Source organism: Sesamum indicum, linkage group LG5 (genome assembly GCF_026168435.1).
Source record: "Sesamum indicum cultivar Baizhima isolate 11 linkage group LG5, ASM2616843v1, whole genome shotgun sequence".
Classification (NCBI taxonomy): domain Eukaryota; kingdom Viridiplantae; phylum Streptophyta; class Magnoliopsida; order Lamiales; family Pedaliaceae; genus Sesamum; species Sesamum indicum.
Window position 1 is genome coordinate 7,708,924 of NC_142661.1, and position 22,628 is coordinate 7,731,551.

The window sequence follows — 22,628 nt, forward strand, 5'->3', positions numbered from 1 at the left end:
TTCAACATTGGAGAGGTTTGGAGAATGACAAAGGAGTTAATCAAATACTAGATTTGAGTTACAATGTACTCCCTTACAATATGAAACCATGTTTTTTGTATTTGGCTTGTTTTAAAAAGGATGAAGAAATAGATATAGAAAAACTATATTTACTATGGATGGCTGAAGGAATGATTTGTTCTGAAGATAAGGGACGAGGAGAAAGTTTGAGAGATGTGGCAGAACAGTATTTATTCGAGCTAGCAAATAGGTGTATGGTTGAAGTGGAAATAGACGAGTTGTCGCTATATAATAGGTTTAAGTCATGCCGGCTTCATGATATGATACGAGATCTGTGTTTGTCAAAAGGAAAAAAAGAAGGATTTCTAGAGGTTATAGATAAAAAAAAAGGATTTCTAGAGGAGAAGAGTCTTCAATTTGTAAAACAAATAGATTGGCTATCCATATGGAGGGAGTGGATAACGATCTTAGTTACAGGATTGGGGGAAATAAGAACATAAGATCTTTTCTATTCCTCAAAACGGACTGGCGAGATACATTTTTGTATAATTACATTATGTTTGGGATTTTCAAATCTCTCAAAGTCTTAGTATTGGAAGGTTAAACATTTGAGAATCTGAAATTGCCCAAAGGAATCGAAAAATTGAAGCTGTTGAAGCTATTGTGTCTCGAAAATAGTGGTGTGGAAGAATTGCCACCATCTATCTGCAAGCTACCTTGTTTGCAGACGTTGAATGTGAAAAATACAATTAGATTACCTAATTACATATACAAAATGAGGCACTTGACGCATCTATGTCTGGGATTTCTTCATGAGAGCGTTGGAGGTGAAAAATTGAAATTGGAAGGGTTGAATGAGTTGGAGATGATAACTGGGTTCAACAGTTTGGTTGATGACATCACTCATCTTCTTAAATTTTCGAAGCTCCGAGTATTGGAAGGAAGAATTTATGATGAAGAAAGTTTGTCAAGGATTGTTGATCACATCTTAAATCATCAAGAACAATTTCGCGACGTACGACTTGAAATTGCCATGAATGTTAATATGGATTCGGAAGATGGCTCAACTCTTCTGAAAAGGTTGGTGATGTGTCACTCACTATATTACTTGAGTATTGCATATTGTCGAGAGAGCAAATTACCAACTTATGAAGTTCAACTATATTAAAATGTGATAGAATTGAAACTTGTGGATTCAGGGATTGAGGAAGACCAAATGATAATACTAGAGAAGCTTCCCATGTTAAGAGTTCTTGGCTTAAGGCGTAATCCATATGTGGGCAGCGAGATGGTTTGTGAGGCAACTGGATTTCCTCAACTCAGAGAGCATTCCTTGAATGATTTGAGGAATTTAGTAGAGTGGGGAGTGGAGAGTAGAGAAAGGAGCAATGCCCAATCTCTCTCATCTAGTTATTGCAGAATGCAGAAAATTGAAGATGATTCCTGATGGATTGGAATTCATTAATACTCTAAAAACACTGATTATAATTATGCCAGAAGAGTTCGTGAAGAGGGTTGGAGTGGTGGATGGTGAAGAAGGAGAAGATTATCACAAAATCAAACACATACCCTTCATTGACATTTATTATTACGACTAACAATGGTGAGACAGTAGTAGTTACATTCCTCATCATCCTTTAATATTGTGTTCGTGTGCTTTGGCCTCCATTGATTGTCAATTGCTTCTTGTTATCTCTGTTTGAATCATACATGGCTTTTGAATCTGTTACATTTGTGTCTTTGGTTTTTCTTTTGATTTATAGATCTCACCTTTTGTCACTACTAGTAGGAATCACGTGCGTTGCACGTGATACTTATAATCTTGACAAAATTTAGAAGTTTAATTAAGCAAAAATATAAAATACTTCATAAATGAATACATATTATTTTAAAATTTGATAAGCACTTTATTAATGAAAAGATTTTATTCATTAAGTTTAATGAATTTAAAATTTTAATAATAACTGTAAATATATTCAATGAAAATTCAAAAGTTAATTAACAATAGAACTCATTAAGTTGTCATGTAAACATATGGTTCCATTATTCATTTGCTAGTTTGATTTTGTTGGGGGAGAAATTCTCTTGCCTGGCTTCATGAGTTTATTGAGTTTTTTTTTATATATATATAATTATTTATCATCTACCCACTACTAATCGTTGGAGTTTCAATATCAATTTTCTTATTCATTATTAACTATTTTCATTGTCTTCTCAAATATACTGCACACATATTTCTTATCAATTTGATGTATTTACTTTATGAACTTTACATGGAATTTTGAACCAATCAAAATTAAGTGATTTAATTTATGTTTTATTTTCGATTTTCTTTTGTAATAGGGAACGTATCCTACTTTTATAGATACACCCATGTCTATGTGGACGGTTAACATCTATCTTATTTTTTATTAATTTAGTAAAAGATAGTTATAAAAATTATAAACATATTATGAACTTTGGATTGTTTTGAAAAATATAATTAGTATTAACTATTTGTTTAAAAATTAATATAAAAATTTTTTATATGGCATATAATAGTTGCTATTTATTAAGATTTTTTTAGAAATGTCCTTAATGAATCTATAGTTTCACTAGGGTTGTTGGTTCTATTTTTCAATTTTCTAGCTTGAACTTTGTCTGTTTTCGTATTATTATGTTAATTATTTTGATGCAATTATTCAAAAATATTCTTAGATTGTGTAGGTTATAGTAAATTATATGCATGAGTGAAGATGAAGGATGGGAGCTCCTTCAAAAGATAGCACTTCCATACAGTTATTCACAAGGTTAGTTTGTAAATATTTTTGTTTTTGTTTTATTGATTTTGAATCTCCTTCTCTAGTTAGTGACAAAAAGAAAAAAGAGTAATGATGCTAAAAATATCATTAATGGTATATTAGGCGAAAAAGATTATTTTTAATATGTCTAATATTTTTTTATAGTTTTCATGACGACAATATGTGTGAAAAAATTATCTTTAAAAATTATTAGTGACAAAAAAATTGTCATTATGAATAATTAGTGACAATTTCATGACAATACAAAATGGAATCGCAAAATGGAAGCTGTTGAGGCTATTGAGTCTCGAAAATAATATTGTGAAAGAATTGCCACCATCTATATGCAAGCTACCTTGTTTGCAGACATTGAATGTGAAAAATACAATGAGATTACCTAATTGCATTTACAAATTGAAGCGCTTGAGGCATCTATTTATGAAAGATGATCGTGAGAGGGTTGGAGGCGAAAAATTGAAATTTGAAGGGTTGAATGAATTGGAGATGGTTGATGATATCTGGGTTGGTGATGTGGTTGATGATATCACTCATCTTCTTAAATTGCCAAAGATGGACATGGATGTCAATACGAACCGGGAAGATGGCTCAACTCTTTTCAGGAGGTTGGTGATGTGTCACTCACTACATTACTTGAGAATCACACATTGTCTAGTGAGCAAATTACCAACTTATGAAATTCAACTATATCAAAATATGATAGAATTGCAGCTTGTGGGTACAAGGATTGAGGAAGACCCAATGGAAATACTAGAGAAGCTTCCCATGTTAAGAGTTCTTGGCTTGTGGAGCAATCCATATGTGGGCAGAGAGATGGTTTGTCGAGCAACTGGATTTCCTCAACTCAGGGAACTTGTTTTGCATGGGTTGTTGAATTTAATGGGGTGGAGAGTGGAGAAAGGAGCAATGCTCAACCTCTCCAGTCTACTTATTGTAGAATGCAGTAAATTGAAGATGATTCCAGATGAATTGGAATTCATTAATACTCTCCAAGAACTGAGAATTATATCTATGCCAGAAGAGTTTGTGAAGAGGGTAGGAGTGGTGGATGGTGACGGAGAAGATTATCACAAAATCAAACACATTGCAGATATTTTCATTTATACCAATTAATACCAATTATAGGTGTCACTTATTTATAACTATAATTGATGAATGTATAATTAACTAGCATGTGTTCCATGTAATGTAATGTACGCATTAACTCGCATGTGTTCCATGTAAGGATTATATGATTTTATCAAATATTATGGGGGAATTTATAATTTTTCAAACAATGAGGAGTTATTCGTAATTTTTCAAACAAAGTTGAGAATAAGAAATATAATTAAAAAAAAATTGACCCACCAAAAAAAGTGAGACACCAAAATAGTACTCTTAATTAGTAATTAAGATAGATTGTTAAGGTTTAACTTTTAGACTTATCTTTAATTTTTGAAATAAAAAATTACTGAATTCAATTTTTTATATAACTTTTCGCAAAATGTAAATTCATAAAATTTATCATAATTTTGGATTTTTTTTTATTTCAATAAAAAACGAGAAAATAGAGTAGACTGTTTTTTTTAAGTTAAATATTATTATGTTCACAAGAGTGCAAATTTTTTGTTATTCATAAAAGATAATTTTATTATATCAACATAAAAAATATAGATACATTTTTTTTCCTTTGAAAATAGGAGGAATTTGACAATGTTATAAATTTAAGGGACTAAAATGGTAAAATCAAACTTAAATGGACTATTTTACCCTCCAAAAAGTCAAAATTCAGCCATGTATTTAACAAAAAATAGCTTGAGGGACCAGACTGAGACAAAAATTGTAAATATTTTGAAATTTTTGTAATTTTTTATATTTTTTGTTCATTTTTTGTATTTCTAAAATTTTTCTGTAAATTTCTGAAAATACTTTTTCAAAATTTTCTAATTTTCTGTACATTTTTGGTATTTTAAATTTTTTTTTAAATTTTTGGTATTTTAAAAAAAATCTGTATGAATTTTCAGAAAAAAATTCTGAAATAATTTTTCAAAAAATTTCGAAAATATTTTTTCAAAATTTCTAATTTTCTGTAAATTTATACAATTTATGTAATTTATGTGCAATTTCTGCAGTACATGTGTAACTTATGCAATTTATAGTTTTTATGTGTAATTTTAGCAATATATCTGTAATTTATGCAATTTATAATTTGTATGTGTAATTTATGAAATACATGTGTAATTTATGTAATTTATAATTTTTATGTGTAGTTTATGCAATTTATGTGTAATTTACACAAATTTATGGAATTTATGTAATTTAATAAATTTTACAACTAATCACATTAATAAAGAATTTTGAAACAATTAATGCAATATCAACAATATTACATTAATAAATATAAATAATTATAAATTACATAATAATCATAAAAAAATAAATTACAACAATATTCCCAGTACATACTAACATTGTTACATAATAATGTACATAATCATAAAATTTGTTAAAATGTATAAATTTATTTATTTGTTCAAAATTATTAAATATATTAATAATTTATAAAAAATTATGACATTCAAAAATTAGGAACGGGTTTAGTAATGCTAAAGAAAATATTAAAAGTTTTACCAAAACTCGTTCCAGAATCCGTTACAAAGACTGTCCCAAAAAAGTGTTCCTAAACTAAACGAATTGTTCCAAATTAATATATGATCGTTCCAAATAGAATTACTAATCTGTATCTAATATGCGTTCCAAATTATATGAACCGTTCGTAATTCTATTCCTAAAATAATTCTACAAAGGTGTTCCAAATTCAATAACTCGTTGCAAAAAAATGTTTCAAAGACTGTTCCTAAATTGATCCAAATTAGAAAAAAAAAACAGTTTCAAAATAAAATTATGATTATAAATACCGTTCCAAAATTTCACCTAAAAAATATAAGTAACCATTAGAAAGACTATCCCCAACTGTTCCAATTCTTAAATTAAATTTTTTGGGCTAAATCGATATTAGGAACGATTTTCAACGACCGATACAATTACCATCCCTAGTTGCAACTGCTTTTTACATAAACCGTTCCTACATTTTTGTAACGCCAACTGCAGGGGCGGATTTCCATCCATTCCAAACTCCAGGCCAAATAGGTTTTGTGATCTTGAAATCGTCCAAAGTTAAACATTTCAAAATCTATCCAAATCCTGCATTTTTTTGTAGTGTTACCATCAAGTTGAGTCAAAAGTTTGGCGTGTTAAAAAAATTTTATCACATCGTCAATTAGCAATAAATATATCTCAACTTGAATCCTTCAGATTATTTGTTGGAGGTACCTGCAATAAAAAATCAAACAAACCAACACAGCCAGAAAAGAAGGGCACCTTAGTTTTATGGCCAGACAAAAGAGAGCATAAGCGGGGGTAAAATCCACTAACATTTGTCAACAACAATAAAACTCAAGTAGAGACGAAGGAGTACAACTTACAAACAATAAAAATTTCCAAGATATGCAATGCAATGGAAGATACCTCCCAAATACAGTTAAGTAGCAAAATAAACATGACCCCGTTATACACCAAATAGTCAAGCATAGTGGAGGATAGAACAGTCAGCCCATGGATCCTCATAAGCACCTATAGGTATGGTTAGTATTGACAATTCAATACAACTAAGGAAAAATAAAGCATAATTGGGAGTGCAACTCCCTCACATCTCTGCATAGTTCTGATGTTGGGGAAGCCATAAGAGTCAAGTTTGGTGATTCCAATAATCTTGCCTCGCATGTGATCGGTAGTTAGTAGAGCGTAACACAGGCTTGGTTAGCAAGCAAATCTGCTGCTTGGTTGTCTTCTCTACAGATATGAGATTTCTTGATCTCATATTTGAATACAAGATTTCTCATAAATTTTTTTTAACTATATACATAAAATAAATGTATAAAATATTAGTACAATATTATACCAATAAATAATAGTATTTAAGTTAGAAATCAACGTGAAAAAATATTTGAAAATTGAAAGAAAGAAATTGAAGGAAAAAAGTCCTTTTACAGTCAAAAAGATCAATTTTGTGCCTAGATTTTCTTCCATATGAAGACTAATTAAATAATGTGGAGCAATTTACTCTATATTGTATGTTTAAATGAATATAAAAATGTGAATAATAAATTATAAAAAAAATTAAAGATATAACTTCTATTAGACAAACAATTATTTAGGTCCAACTTCCAATCAACCGATAGTCTCCTAATTAATCGTTGGAGTGAATTTTTTGGGTTTACCCCAACACTTTTGACGTGTTGCTTTGATTTCAGACTTATTTTCTATGAAAACCCCGAGGACTTAGGGCGATCCCACCGACCTCGTCATGTATACAGTTATCATAACAAATAAAAGCATAATCATGTTTATTACGGAGTAGCACAAAATTATTGAACTAAAAATATTACCTTCGGTTGTAATCAGGTTTATTGTAATTATTATTTTTAAGAATAATAACAATGTTATTACAACTATAGTTACCATAAATATATTAAAAAAAATAAAAGAAGTACTCGACTTGGTTCATGAATTTCTAAACATTTATAATCTGATTCGAGCTCGACCCCTGAACGAGCTCAAGTTAAAAAAAAAAAATAGCTGAAAGATTTTAAAGCTCGCTTACTCTACATTCCTAGACTAGAACTAATTAATGCCTAAATAACATTTAATTGGTAACGGAATTATGTATACAATTCGACAGTGTATACATATCTAAAAGTTCGAATATAGTTAAAATTAACATATAAACCATATAAACGGTCGAAAGGTCATTGTATTACATGATCATTAGAATACGTGAGGTGAGGGTGTTTACGAAAGAATAACGTTAAATATTCATGTTAGGAAATTTAATTTTATTTTTGGGAATTGATTCTTAAAAAAACCAAAAATATATTATAAACTCATTACAGTTTACATAGTTCAAGTAAAATTTTAAATCACTAAATTTGAATATATTTCTAATAAATGGACATAATACAATGTTATTTCCTCTACTATTTGTATTTTAGGAGTCTCCAATTTGATTAAATTCCATATCGGACTTTATTATATTTTATTTTTCCAGATACTTACTATACAATGTATTTCCATTTTAGAGAAAGGAAACCTAAAAATTACACACACACACACACCCACAGAGATACACAAAATTAAAGTGTATAAAGACAGAAGTGGTTCAATGCTTTAACTCAAACAGCAACCAAAGGAGAATCAAAGGAGGCGTTCTTATTTGTATTTGTGTTTGTGTTCGAACACACACACACACACACACACACACGCACACTGAAATTAAGGCTGAAAGAAAATGAGACCAGGAGAGACTTCCAACGGCAAGAAACCAAATCATGACCAATCCATTGTTTCTAAAATTGCCCTCTCCATCAAATCTCAGGTACATTTCTTCTTTCATTTCCCCTTTTTTTTTTTAATTGTTACTTATATATACATATATATATATATTCTCCTTTTTGTGTATGGTTAGATTAGTTTGATTTGATGTTAATCCTTTTGAAAATTTATAACCAAGAAACGATTTTTATGTGATTTTTTTTTTATATTTTTTATGGGATTTTAAAGATTTATAACCAAGAACTAGTGATTCGGCCTGTTTGTCGACTCGGTTCTTTTTTGTAATTCTTGATCTACTCGAAATCAAGAATCTTTCCCGTTGATAATCCCAAGAACCAAGATTGATAAACATTGCAATAATAATAGTATTATATAATAATAATAATAATAATAATAACAACAACAACAACAACAATAATAATAAGGGAAAAGTATTATTTTAGTCCGTTAAGTATGCCTAATTTTAATTTTAGTCCGATAACTATGTCTATTTTTATTTAGGTCTAGTAACTTATGAAATTGCTTACTTTTAGTCCTCTGACAGATTTTCGAATAATTTTACCCATATGAGTGAATATGGACTAAAACTGCCTTTCAAAGTTGCATAGGGGTAAACTAGTCCGAAAATCTGTCAGTGGACTAAAAGTAAGCAATTTCGTAACTTACTAGACCTAAACAAAAATGGACATAGTTATCGGACTAAACTTAAAATTAGGCATACTTAGCGGACTAAAATAATCTTTTTCCCTAATAATAATAATATGAAATTGAAGTATTCCCTTCAACCAAAGTTGTAGCTCGGGGCTCTATATTTATAGGTAATCATAAGTTGATTGGAGATGATTCAATCGATCTGTGACTCGGTGGAGGATTTTCATAGATCTGATGGAGCATCATCTCAAAATGGTTAGATAAAGCTAAATCTTGCTACATTTTGTAGAGGTAATCTCCCAACAGTTAGGAGTTCTCCAACGGACTAGGTTGAGGGTTATTTCTTGGAAGTTGGAGACCCCCGATTCTTGGGGGGACGGGATTGGAGTCCGTTGCAGGTGAATGTATCTTTTAGAGATAAGAATGTTTTCCAAAATTTTACATTAAGTAATTGAGGAGATACCTTATTCCAACCTGAGTTCAAGCTTTTAGGTTTTAAGGTTACTTCTGGTTGGAGGCACCATGTGTCCTCGAGGGGGCTGCTCGTCTTTATTTGATTTTGTGATATGTGCCTTTAGAGATCTGACATGAATGCCTTGTACAATGAATTTTGACTTTGCCTAGGGGATTTCAAGTATCTAAACTTCCTTATGGGCCTGTGAGGACTTCTTGGGTCTGGGCCTTCTTGAATTTTAGCCAATTTGGGTTTCTTTTGGCCAATTTATGTTTTTAGAAGCATTTGCTGCTAGACTCCTTGGGGGCTTTACCCGAACTAAATTTTCATAAGGCATTCTAAGCTCTTACTCGAACTGGGCCCCTTGGGCTCCACTTCGGCTTTGCATTCTTTTGAATTTTGAAGATCTCTTTTTTTTTTTTGGAAAATTTGGGCCTTTTTAGGCCAGTGTATTTTTATGGGCATCATTCTACTCCTCAATCTAATAAATGGAAACTTCAAAACTTATTAGAATAACCATCTCAGAGGCAAGAGACTAGCTTGAAGAGGGACCCACTTTTTTTTCTTACAGGAAAATATTAGTGGCATAAACATGCTTAGAGAAAGAAGAGCTTACTTCATGCTATATGGAGCAGGAATTTTCCGAACCAGCCCATTAGGAGTAGGGCTTATCTGTCTCTATGGAGGAAGGCTCGTGTGCCTCCATGAATTAAGGCTTAATGGTTGTCTACTCAAGTGTAGGGCTTTATTTTTCTAAAAGAAAATGTTCATAAAGCAGATATATCTATTATCAACAGAAGTTGTGTGCTTGCACGGAGCAAAATATGTGTGCCTCATCAAAAGAGGATAATTTGGGGGTGCCTACTCAAAGAAAGACTTAAGGGCCTTGCTATAGGAGCGATAAGGTATCTGTTCAGAGCAGGTTTATATGCCTTCACATAGGAGGGTTCAAGTGCATGCACAAAGCTTACAAGCATCGCTAGAGAAGGACCTAGATTTACCTCCTTATATAATCTAAAATACAACAATCTACCTCCCTATTTTTTATTTTTCATAAAGGACTAATTTACTCATTTATAATATCACAGGGTGTGAATTGCTATTCACCCATGAATTATATATTTTGAAGTTTAGATCAATAATTAATAATAATAGATATACGTATTCAGAATATCTCACAGTAATACGAATGTAGTTAATTAATTCTTTATGCAAGTTATCTTTGAACTACTTAATTTTTATGTCATTGCAGGATGGGGACGAGGTCTACTATCGATTTCCGCACGACAAGAAACTACAATACTTATTTACATCTTACTGTAAGCAGAAGAAATTAAACTACGATGCAATAGCATTTGTATACGATGGCCAACGCGTCAAAGCTTCAAAAACTCCCCTCGAGGTAACGTTTGTCGATACTTTCGCGTAACATCTTTATTTTCATCTTTGATGCTAGAATTTAATGTTAAAAGTGATTCTGTAACGATATTCACAAATTGCTGCACAAATAGGAAATGTGCAATTTACCTCTGTGATACGAATGGAAAAAATAAATAAATACATAAATAAATAAATAAACTGTTGTGAAATAAAATAGCAAATTGCCCCATGTGTTTTGAAAAATGAAACCAATTACCCCCCACCCATCTAAATAGTGCAATTTGCAAGTCTTTTTTTTATAGAAAATATTTGTTCATTTCACATATCCAATGGGGTAAACTGCATTTAACCCCTTTCTTACTGTATAAGTAAAATATTTGTTCCTTGCATTATAAGATCAAAGGAAACAATGATGAAATCTGCCAAAAAAATAACATTATGATAGCGGAAATGTAATTATTCTCTTGCATTTGCATTAGTTTGCGTTGATGTATTATCATACGCAAGTATAGTTTAGTTTTTATGTTCTAATGCATAGTAACGTTTTTGTACTTATGATGCATAGCTGATTTTCGGAACGAAAGGTCCCACGTGCACATATGTCTTGCATATCGCTTGCGTTTGCTAACATAAACATCTAATAACTATGAAACATTTTTATTTGTATTGCTACTTTTGAGTTTATACACAGATGGAAATGGAGGACGGAGATTCTATAGATGCCATGATGCATCAGGACGGAGGTGGCTACGCACTCGTGATGACTTGATCAAGAGTGAAGAAAGTCGATACAACGATCAACCAAATAGACCGTAGAGACACTTACGTCGTTGGTTTGCTTTATCTAGTTTGTTTATTAGACTAAATGCTACAACGTGTGGGAGTTTGTCTATTTGGATGACTTGATGCTAGCATTTAATGTTAAATGTGATTCTGTAACGATATGCACAAATTGCTGCACAAATAGGAAATGTGCAATTTACCTCCGTGATACGAGAAATGGAAAAATAAATAAATAAATAAATAAAGTGTTGTGAAATAAAATAGCAAATTACCCCATGTGTTTTGAAAAATGAAACCAATTACCCCCCACCCATCTAAATAGTGCAATTTGCAAGTCTTTTTTTCATAGAATATATTTGTTCATTTCACATATCAAATGGGGTAAACTGCATTTAACCCCTTTTTTACTGTATAAGTAAAATATTTGTTCCTAGCATTATAAGATCAAAGGAAACAATTATGAAATCTGCAAAAAAAAAATAACATTATGATAGCGGAAATGTAATTATTCTCTTGCATTTGCATTAGTTTGCTTGGATGTATTATCATACGCAAGTATAGTTTAGTTTTTAAGTTCTAATGCATAGTAACGTTTTTGTCCTGATGATGCATGGCTAATTTTCGGACCGAAAGGTCCCACGTGCACATATGTCTTGCATATCGCTTGCTTTTTGCTAACGTAAACATCTAATAACTATGAAACTTTTTTATTTGTATTGCTACTTTTGAGTTTATACATAGATGAAAATGGAGGATGGAGATTCTATAGATGCCATGATGCATCAGGACGGAGGTGGCTACGCTCTCGTGATGACTTGATCTAGAGTGAAGAAAGTCGATACAACGATCAACCAAATAGACCGTAGAGACACTTACGTTGTTGGTTTGCTTTATCTAGTTTGTTTATTAGACTAAATGCTACAACGTGTGGGAGTTTGTCTATTTGGATGAGTGCTGGAGGTATATGATAACAATGATTTTTCTCACTATTCTAAGTTGAGGATATGGATGAATTAACTATCTTTGATTTGCTTTTTTTCATAATGTTGATACTGTTTTTTCTTTATATTCACCAATAAATAACCAATTTTATTGGAAAATGTCACGTGCATATTATGTGCATGGCAACTGTAACTAGGGAAAATTTACAGAGACAAATGTCCGCAATGTGCTTCTTTTTTTTTTTTTCTTACTGTCCTTCGTTGCTAAAATAAATTTTAAGTGGACCAAAAGTGTTACCTTCCATTCTTATAGAACGAAAATTATAATTTTTCCAAGAAAAAAAGAAGATGAGTTCATTGAACTATTAATCTGTATTAATGTTGTAACAAGCTATCAATATCTTTTAAATTATGCTAGTTATTCGTCGTGGCACGTCATTCTTGCGTGCATATAAATATAATTATTTATATATTAAAATATATTATATATAATTAAGAACAAAATATATTAACCAACAAATCACATTTAAAAAAAAATTTAAGGTATTATCGACACAATAAAAAAGTTAGTGTAGTAGTATTAAAATGATGCGTAATCACTTTTGTAAACAAAAACAGAGGAGTAATTAAAATTAATTTTTAAATTAATTTAACTAGGGGTGCAATTGCGATATTCAAAAATTGGTGCGATGGTGTCATTAACTGCCTTTTGTGAGTGTAGATGGCATTTTTTTTCTTTAATGCTAGCTATTATAGCACGTCTTTCCTGTAGGAGTAGGGCTTATTTGTCTCTATGGAGGAAGGCTCGTGTGCCTCCATGGATTAAGGCTTAATGGTTGTCTACTCAAGTTTAGGGCTTTATTTTTCAAAAAGAAAATGTTAATAATGGAGATATATCTATTATGAACAGAAGTTGTGTGCTTGCACGGAGCAAAATATGTTTGCCTCATCAAAAGAGGATAATTTGGGGGTGCCTACTCAAACAAAGACTTAAGGGACTTGCTAGAGGAGCGATAAAGTGTCTGGTCAGAGCAGGTTTATATGCCTTCACATAGGAGGGTTCAAGTGCATGCACAAAACTTACAAGAATCGCTAGAGAAGGACCTAGATTTACATCCTTATATAATCTTAAATACACCAATGTACCTCCCGATCTTTTTTTTTTCTATAAAAGACTAATTTACTCATTTATAATATCACAGGGTGCAAATTTCTATTCACCCATGAATTATATATTTGAAGTTCAGATTAATAATTAATAATAATAGATATAAGTATTCAGAATATCTCACAGTAATACAAATGTAGTTAATTAATTCTTGATGCAAGTTATCTTTGAACTACTTAATTTTTATGTCATTGCAGGACGGGGACGAGGTCTACTACCGGTTTCCGCTCGACAAGAGACTACAACACTTATTTACATCTTACTGTAAGCAGAAGAAATTAAACTACGACGCAATAGCATTTGTGTACGATGGCCAACGCGTCAAAGCTTTAAAAACTCCCCTGGAGGTAACGTCTATTGATACTTTCGCGTAACATCTTTATTTTCGTCTTTGATGCTAGAATTTAATGTTAAATGTGATTCTGTAACTTATGCACAAATTGCTGCACAAATAGGAAATATGCAATTTACCTCCATGATATGAGAAATGAAAAATAAAAAAAACTGTTGTGAATAAAATAGCAAATTACCCCATGTGTCTTGAGAAATGAAACCAATTACCCCCCACCCCCACCCATCTAAATAGTGGGGTAATTTGCAAATTTTTTTCTCTAGAAAATATTTGTTCATTTCACATATCACATGGGGTAAACTGCATTTAACACCTTTTTTACTATATAAGTAAAATTTTTGTTCCTAGCATTGTAAGATCAAAGAAAACAATGATGAAATTTGCTGAAAAATAACATTATGATAGCGGAAATGTAATTATTCTCTTGCATTCGAATTAATTTGCGTTGATGTATTATCATTCGCAAGTATAGTTTAGTTTTGAAGTTCTAATGCATAGTAATGTTTTTGTGCTTATGATGCATAACTGATTTTCGGACGGAAAAGTCACGTGCACATAAGTCTTGCATATCGCTTGCTTTTGCTAACGTAAACATGTAATAACTATGAAATTTTTTTATTTGTATTGCTACTTTTGACTTTATACATAGATGGAAATGGAGGACGGAGATTCTATAGATGCCATGATGCATCAGGACGGAGGTGGATATGCATTCGTGATGACTTGATGAAGAGTGAAGAAAGTTAATACAATGATCAACCAAATAGACATTAATGTTGTTGGTTTGCTTTTATCTAGTTTGTTTATTAGACTAAATGCTACACCGTGTGGGAGTTTGTCTATTTGGATGAGTACTAGAGATATATGATAACAATGATTTTTCTCACTATTCCTAAGTTGAGGATATATATGGATGAATTATCTATCGTTCTTGATTAATGAAAAAATTCTTGGCAAATGCTTTTGCAGTCGGCAACTTTAAGGAGTCCCCATTCCACCAATACAGAGGTGTTAGCTAGAAGCAGGAGAGAGTAGGTGAGAGCAGGTAAGCACACAGAAGTCTGAAGGATTTTTCACATACCCGTTATAAAATATCCATTCCAAATCGAGGTTTTTTTTTTGCAGTGCCACATTCACAATCACACAAGTTTCTCCCACTAAGACAAAGTCGACGATGCAGATTCATGAGTTACATAAAGCCGGATCAGGATCCACTGTTCAAAAACATACCGTAAAAGAGTTATTTGATTTGACAAAGTTGAGTTATGGAAAGCATAGAGATTTTCACTGGAGAGAAGCCAAGCAAACCATCGAATGGACTTTTGCCTGTGATGTACTCACAAAGGACGCTATGTACTCTTCTAAATATGTGTAGCATAGCACAAGAATGTTGGATTTCAAACAATCACAACTATTCATCTATCGCAGATTTTATATGTAAATTATCATATAGTTTAAATTTTTGTTATTAATAAGGTACTTTAAGTTATCATGCTCTATTTCAGTATCATGTAATAGTCCAAGACTTATATTTTTTAGACTAGAGTTGTATTACTTCTGAAAGTCATTTTGCACATTCCTCATCATCATTTTTCGATGTCGTAAACGTTCTATTTGTTGGATGTAGCTCAAATTGGGTGAGCCATGTACGTCTTATGTTATTAATATTTCTAATTTTTATGTTTTAAGATGGATGTGAATTCATAGATTTATTTAACATTCTTTTAAATGAATAAAAAATACATAGCAATTGAAATATCTGATACTTTTCCCATAGGCTGATTGTAGTCCATGTGCTTCACACTTAAGTGCATTTTGGCATCCACATCTTATTCTTGGGGGGGGGGGGACGAGAAAGCATTTGAGTTACTTATATAATATAGATTGAAGGATCAATTGCGGATTGTGGTACTGATCATTATTAAAACCCGAACATAATTTTTTTTAATAAATTGATTATAATTATATTATGCAATCATCAATAATTAATATCCAATATATATAATTAATTAAAATTAGTATTATAGTTAACCAACACTAATTTGATATGGATACATTGATAGTATAGGGGTGTCAATGGATAGGGTGAGACCCTACTCAAACTCATACTCAAATCCAATAAATATTACTAAACCTAGGTCCAAATCCAAACCCATTAAAAGATATAAATTAAATTTGGATTGAGTCAATACCCATCAATAAAAATTGTGTGAAAGAGGAGAAAAGAATTTGTACCTATGAGTAGAATTTAAATTAAGTCTGAAAGGGATTTCTTGAACTTGTGTTATGAGTAGCCGATTATTTTGCTTTAACTTAAATTAAAAGTGAGAGTCAAGAAAGTGTGAAATATGGGAGAAAGAATCTAAAACTTCCAATTTACAAGAAAAGATAAGAGGAGAAAAGAATTTGTAGCATGCGTAGAATCTGTGTCAAGTAGGGATAGAAATTGGTATGCGCATATATAAAATGAAGGCAGTTGGTGAATTAAAAAGATCAATAACATCCATCCACTTTGCAATTAGCCGCTACTGATCCAACACATTTCTCCAGAAAATTACCCAAATATAAAGTAAAATGGTTGATTCTGTTGCAACAATTGCACTTGAAACACTTCGGGACATATTGATTGAGGAAGCAAAATTTCTATCGAGTGTGGGCGGTGAGGTTGAGGAAGTCCGTAGGCAGCTCAACATCATGCACTGTTTCTTGAAGGATGCTGATAGGAGGCAAGATCGGTACAATTCATAGACAGTCTAGAATTGGATAGCTGAACTTCGCGATTTGTCCATTCAAGCTGAGAATGTGCTAGAAAGATATGTCATTGAAGTGGTGTCCAAAAGAAAAGGAAAAGGCCTTAAAATGGTTCTCAAAAGATTCACTTGTATATTGAGTGAGTAGTCAAGAATGCAGCAAATTGAAGAAGACATTAAAGATATCAAGTCTCGTATGTCCGACCTCACCAAACAGTCGGAGTCTATGAGTGTAGGAGACAACTCATCAAGATTGGTAGATGATACCGATAGGTCAAGAAGAACGTATGGGCATGAGGCTGAAAAATATTTTGTAGGAATGAAGGAGGATATTAAACAGTTAGAATCAGTTCTGACAACTGATGACAAATCAAATGGAGTGATTTCCATATGTAGCATGGGAGGATTGAGAAAAACCACTCTTGCTACTAAGATTTACAATGGGGAGGCCGTGGAGCGGTGCTTCAAATATCGTGCTTGGGTTTGTATAAGTCAGCAATTTCAACCCAAAACTACTTTCCAACGACTATTAAAGCAACTTCTTCCGAATGAAAGTGAAGAGCAAGATGAAGATACATTGGTCAGAAAGTTGTACCAAGTACAAAGAGATAGAAAATGTCTCCTAGTTTTGGATGACATTTGGGAAGTTGATCATTGGAATTGCTTAAGGCGTACCTTTCCCATTGCAGAGGCAGATAGCAAAGTTTTGCTCACAATCAGAAATCAAAACATTGCTTCCAGAGGATACGTCCACAATCTCAAGTGTTTGGATGAAGATGAAGGATGGGAGCTCCTTCAAATGATAGCATTCCCGAACAACTATTCACAAGGTTAGTTTGTAAAATTCCTTGTTTTATTTTATTGATTTTGAATCTTCTTTCTCTAGTTAGTGACAAAATAAAAAAGTGTAATGATACTAAAGATATCATTAATAGTATATATTTAGCGAAAAAGATTATTTTGTTAAGTCTAATTTTTTTTATAGTTTTCATGATGAAAAGATTGTTTGAATTTTCTTATGTAAATTTCAAGTTGATCTATATGTATAAAACGCTGTTCAATAGCAATTTAAAATTTATTTCTTGATACAAAATTTGTTTAAAACGTAAAAGGAATCAAACATTTAGAAAGCCATACAAAGAAATGGATTCAGCAATATAAAGTTATGCTTTCAGATTTTATTTCTATTTTTTATTTGTTGAAAGTATAGGACGAAATTCTCTTGTTTTGATTTGTTTTAATTACTATACATATTTATAAGAAATTCAAATTTCATAATATTTTGAATTAACTGACATTCATTGATTATGTATTCAGAGATACCTACAACTGAAATAAAGTTGTTGGAAGAATATGCAAGGAAAATAGTAATTAAATGTGGTTATTTACCATTACCCATTTCAGTTATTAGAGGAACTCTTCATCATGAAAAGGCATCAATAGAATGGAAAAATATGTGTAGAAATCTTGATTCGTACCTTCTACATGGGAGAGGTTTGGAGAATGACAAAGGAGTAAATCAAATACTAGATTTGAGTTACAATGTGCTCCCTTACAATCTGAAACCATGTTTTTTTGTATTTGGCTTGTTTTAAAGAAGATGAAGAAATAGATATAGAAAAACTATATTTACTATGGATGGCTGAAGGTATGATTTGTTCCGAAGATAAGGGAAGAGGAGAAAGTTTGAGAGATGTGGCAGAACGGTATTTATTCGAGCTAGCAAATACGTGTATGGTTGAAGTGGAAACAGACAAGTTGCCGCTATATTATAGATTTAAGTCATGCCGGCTTCATGATATGATACGAGATTTGTGTTTGTCAAAAGGAAAAAAAGAAGGATTTCTGGAGGTTATAGATAAAAAGATGGGAGGAGAAGAGTCTTCAATTTGTAAAACAAATAGATTGGCTATCCATATTGAGGGAGTGGATAACGATCTTAGTTACAGGATTGGGGGAAATAAGAACATAAGATCTTTTCTATTCCTCAAAACGGACTGGCGAGATACATTTTTGTATAATTACATTACATTTGGGATTTTCAAATCTCTCAAAGTCTTAGTATTGGAAGGTTATACATTTGAGAATCTGAAATTGCCCAAAGGAATTGAAAAATTGAAGCTGTTGAAGCTATTGAGTCTCGAAAATAGTGGTGTGGAAGAATTGCCACCATCTATATGCAAGCTACCTTGTTTGCAGACATTGAATGTGAAAATTACAATTAGATTACCTAATTACATATACAAAATGAGGCACTTGAGGCATCTATTTTTGGGATTTCTTCATGAGAGTGTTGGAGGTGAAAAATTGAAATTGGAAGGGTTGAATGAGTTGGAGATGAAAACTGGGTTCAATAGTTTGGTTGATGACATCACTCATCTTCTTAAATTGCCGAAGCTCCGAGTATTGGAAGGAAGAATTTTTTATGAAGAATGTTTGCCAATGATTGTTGATCACATTTTAAATCATCAAGAACAATTTCGCGATGTAAACCTTAATATTTACATGGGTGTTAATATGGATTCGGAAGATGGCTCAACTCTTCTCAAAGGGTTGGTGATGTGTCACTCACTACATTACTTGAGTATTGCATATTGTCGAGTGAGAAAATTACCAACTTATGAAGTTCAACTATATCAAAATGTGATAGAATTGCAGCTTGTGGATACAAGGATTGAGGAAGACCCAATGAAAATACTAGAGAAGCTTCCCATGTTAAGAGTTCTTGGCTTAAGGCGCAATCCATATGTGGGCAGAGAGATGGTTTGTGAGGGAACTGGATTTCCTCAACTCAGAGAGCTTTCCTTGAATGATTTGCGGAATTTAGTAGAGTGGAGAGTGGAGAAAGGATTAATGCCCAATCTCTCTCATCTAGTTATTGCAAAATGTAGTAAATTGAAGATGATTCCTGATGGATTGGAATTCATTAATACTCTAAAAACACTGATTATAATTATGCCAGAGGAGTTCGTGAAGAGGGTAGGAGAGGTGGATGGTGAAGGAGAAGATTATCACAAAATCAAACACATACCCTTTATTGACATTTATTATTACGACTAACAATGGTGAGACAGTAGTAGTTACATTCCTCATCATCCTTTAATATTGTGTTCATGTGCTTTGGCCTCCATTGATTGTCAATTGATTCTTGTTATCTCTGTTTGAATCATACATGGCTTTTGAATCTGTTAGATTTGTGTCTTTGGTTTTTCTTTTGATTTATAGATCTCACCTTTTGTCGCTACTAGTAGGAATCACGTGCGTTGCACATGATACTTATAATCTTGACAAAATTTAGAAGTTTAATTTAGCAAAAATATAAAATACTTCATAAATGAATACATATTATTTTAAAATTTAATAAGCACTTTATTAATGAAAAGATTTTATTCATTAAGTTTAATGAATTTGAAATTTTAATAATTAATGTAAATATATTTGATGAGGATGCCACAAGGAGAGGGAGATTAGAATGTGGTGTTGCTGGTTGGTCGCATAGGAGATCGCAGGTCAAGGGGGATAAAGAACATAAACAAGGTCGCAGGGTGAGGTCATGAGATCGCATGTGACGCATTGTGGCTTGATGATGTCTCAAATCGGGCCCAGGGAACCCAAATCCGACCCGCAATACTCATCGACAGGTGTCCATTGAAGAAGCAGCTTAGTCACTGCAGGGGCGAGCGTGGAGCTGACACCTGTCCTGCAAGTGGGTCCCATCCTCCATTGTCTATAAATACTCCAAGTCCCCACTAAGAGAAGGTACACTGTTTCTCCACACTTATATTTTAGATCGCCGAATTTTACCTTCGATCTCAGCATCTGACTTAGGCATCGGAGTATCATCGTCGGGACGATCCCAACTAGCTTTGTGTTTTGTTTCCAGATAACAGATCCAAATCGGTGACGTGGGAGGTCGAGCTCATTGATCAAGGTCAAAATGTGATCCAGGCGGATCAGTTTGGCGCCGTCTGTGGGAACGATTTTGGAGATAAAACATAAACCCTAAAACATGAAAAGATTGGAAGGTGGTAGGCGGGCAATTGAGGAGACCCCGAGGGCGGGGAATGAAAGGATAGTCCAACATACACAAGGAGAATTACAACGAATGATGGAGGAGGCTAGTAGGAATGCCATCTTGGCATACGAAAGAAGAACACAACCTATTGAGAATGAAACGGCCAGACGAAGGGTAGTACGTGAAAGAGAAACCGAGCGGGTTTATGAAGGAATGAGTAGAAGAGCTCCCGAAAGGAGGCGTGCGGTCACCCCTTCTGAAGTGGGGTCTAGTTCACAAATTGGATGGCGGAGACGGGAACCCGCGATCTCTAGAGCGGATGTTGATAATGTAGGTAGACAGATCCATCTGCTGGGGAAACAGATTGATGAATTGAAGCGGAGGGGAGAATTAGTCACTCAGAACAAGCACTCACCGTTCTACAATAGGATTCTGAGTGAAGTTGTAAATGCAACTTTTAAAATGCCAGATTTACAGAAGTATGATGGTTTGAAGAACCCGCAAGAGCATGTGTCCGCTTTTGATTTAGTGATGAATCTTTACGGACAAACGGAATCTATTAAAGCAAAACTATTTGTGACAACCTTGACGGGGAAGGCGCAAGAGTGGTTTACAAGTTTGCCGGCGGGTAGTATTGAATCACACGAACAGTTGGTACAAAAATTCATTTTTCATTTTACGAGCAAAAGAAAACAAAAGAGGTCAGCGACCTATCTATTCACCATCAGGCAGAAAGAAAATGAGACCATAAAAAATTTCATGGGGAGATTTAATAACGAGACTCTGGAGATCCAAGATTTAAGAACTGACATGATGGTGAGCATCCTTATTCACGGGTTGAAAAAAGGACCTTTTGCCTCTGCTCTGGCAAGAGACCCGCCGACCAATGTCGAACAATTGATGCGCTTGGCGCAAAAATATATTAACGAGGAGGAAATGAATGCGATGAAGGATGGAGAGTGGATGGGTAATGTAAGGACCCGCGAGCAGGATCATGGGAAAGATGGAAAGCAGGTAGATCGAGGTCGAGATCCTCCCTACCGACCGAAATATCACAGATATACACCTTTGAATACAACCCGAACCAAGGCGCTATTGACTGTAGAAAAGTCTGATATACTGAAGTGGCCTCATCACACGAGGTTCACAGCAGCTAAGAAATTTTCTAGCAAGTATTGCAAATTTCATCGAGAGCGAGGACATGATACAGAAGAATGTTATCAGCTAAAAGATGAGATAGAGAGGTTACTTAGATAGGGCTATTTTAAGGAACTGGTGCTGAAATGTCGGGCAGACGACAATGTCATCAGAAGGAGTCGATCTAGGAGCCCCGATAGGAGGCAAGATAAAGGAAAAGGTGTGCTGAAAGAGGCTAATCCTGGAAATAATGCGCCTGCGAAAGGTGTAATTTAAACGATTGCAGGAGGACCAGAAGGGGGTGATTCTAGAAAATCCAGAAAGCGACAAAGCAGGAGTGACCAGAGAAGTCAGCTGATGGCAAACATTGAGCCGGAAGAAGAAATAAGATTTGGGAACAAAGATAGGGCAGACAGAGTAGGATCGCAGAATGACCCGATGGTGGTCAAGTTAGACATTGCTAACTTCGCAGTGCATAAGGTTCTGATAGACAACGGAAGCTCGGCGGATATCATTTTGAAAGATGTATTGGAGAAAATGGGACTGGAGAACGCTAGATTGGAACCGGTGCGGACTCCTTTGGTCGGGTCTGGGGGTAGCGAGATCGCATCCTTAGGTACCCTTGATTTGCCTGTTTCGATGGGAGATGAACCGCGAAGGAAAACCTTGATGGTCAAATTCCTAGTAGTGGATACCCCATTTGCATACAATGTAATCCTAGGAAGGCCGGCACTTAACTCCTTTCGAGCAGTAGTTTCCACTTATCATCTGAATATGAAATTCCCGACCAATGCAGGAGTGGGAGAAGTAAGGTGTGATCAGGAAGAGG

The 22,628-nt window shown here is 33.4% G+C and overlaps 4 protein-coding genes and 1 long non-coding RNA gene across 5 annotated transcripts; all 5 read left to right on the forward strand.

Annotated features, from left to right (window-relative positions):
- Positions 1-775: 775 nt before the first annotated feature.
- On the forward strand, positions 776-1,447 carry LOC148788079 (putative disease resistance protein RXW24L). Its single transcript, XM_088880331.1, has 2 exons — positions 776-1,091; positions 1,200-1,447. The coding sequence occupies exons 1-2, from the start codon at positions 776-778 to the stop codon at positions 1,445-1,447; spliced, it is 564 nt and encodes a 187-aa protein (XP_088736457.1).
- Positions 1,448-3,035: 1,588 nt separating this feature from the next.
- Positions 3,036-3,911, forward strand: LOC148788080 (putative disease resistance protein At1g59780). Its single transcript, XM_088880332.1, has one exon. The coding sequence runs from the start codon at positions 3,036-3,038 to the stop codon at positions 3,909-3,911; it is 876 nt and encodes a 291-aa protein (XP_088736458.1).
- A 4,126-nt stretch (positions 3,912-8,037) lies between these two features.
- On the forward strand, positions 8,038-12,480 carry LOC148788081 (uncharacterized). Its single transcript, XR_016065592.1, has 2 exons — positions 8,038-8,211; positions 10,526-12,480. It is a non-coding gene; the product is annotated as an uncharacterized LOC148788081 (long non-coding RNA).
- A 4,321-nt stretch (positions 12,481-16,801) lies between these two features.
- Positions 16,802-17,482, forward strand: LOC148788082 (putative disease resistance protein At1g59620). The gene has a single exon (XM_088880333.1). It carries the CDS (start codon positions 16,802-16,804, stop codon positions 17,480-17,482), a length of 681 nt encoding a protein of 226 aa, XP_088736459.1.
- Positions 17,483-18,285: 803 nt separating this feature from the next.
- On the forward strand, positions 18,286-19,707 carry LOC110011434 (putative disease resistance RPP8-like protein 2). Its single transcript, XM_088880334.1, has one exon. It carries the CDS (start codon positions 18,286-18,288, stop codon positions 19,705-19,707), a length of 1,422 nt encoding a protein of 473 aa, XP_088736460.1.
- The last annotated feature ends 2,921 nt before the right edge of the window (positions 19,708-22,628 follow it).

Excerpts from the sequence above, each read along its gene's own strand:
- LOC148788079 (XM_088880331.1), top strand. The coding sequence starts at position 776 with ATGAGGCACTTGACGCATCTATGTCTGGGATTTCTTCATGAGAGCGTT. Across the intron at positions 1,092-1,199 it reads TCTGAAAAGGTTGGTGATGT|GGATTGAGGAAGACCAAATG; the intron begins GTCACTCACTAT and ends TTGTGGATTCAG.
- LOC148788080 (XM_088880332.1), top strand. The coding sequence starts at position 3,036 with ATGACAATACAAAATGGAATCGCAAAATGGAAGCTGTTGAGGCTATTG.
- LOC148788082 (XM_088880333.1), top strand. The coding sequence starts at position 16,802 with ATGCAGCAAATTGAAGAAGACATTAAAGATATCAAGTCTCGTATGTCC.
- LOC110011434 (XM_088880334.1), top strand. The coding sequence starts at position 18,286 with ATGGCTGAAGGTATGATTTGTTCCGAAGATAAGGGAAGAGGAGAAAGT.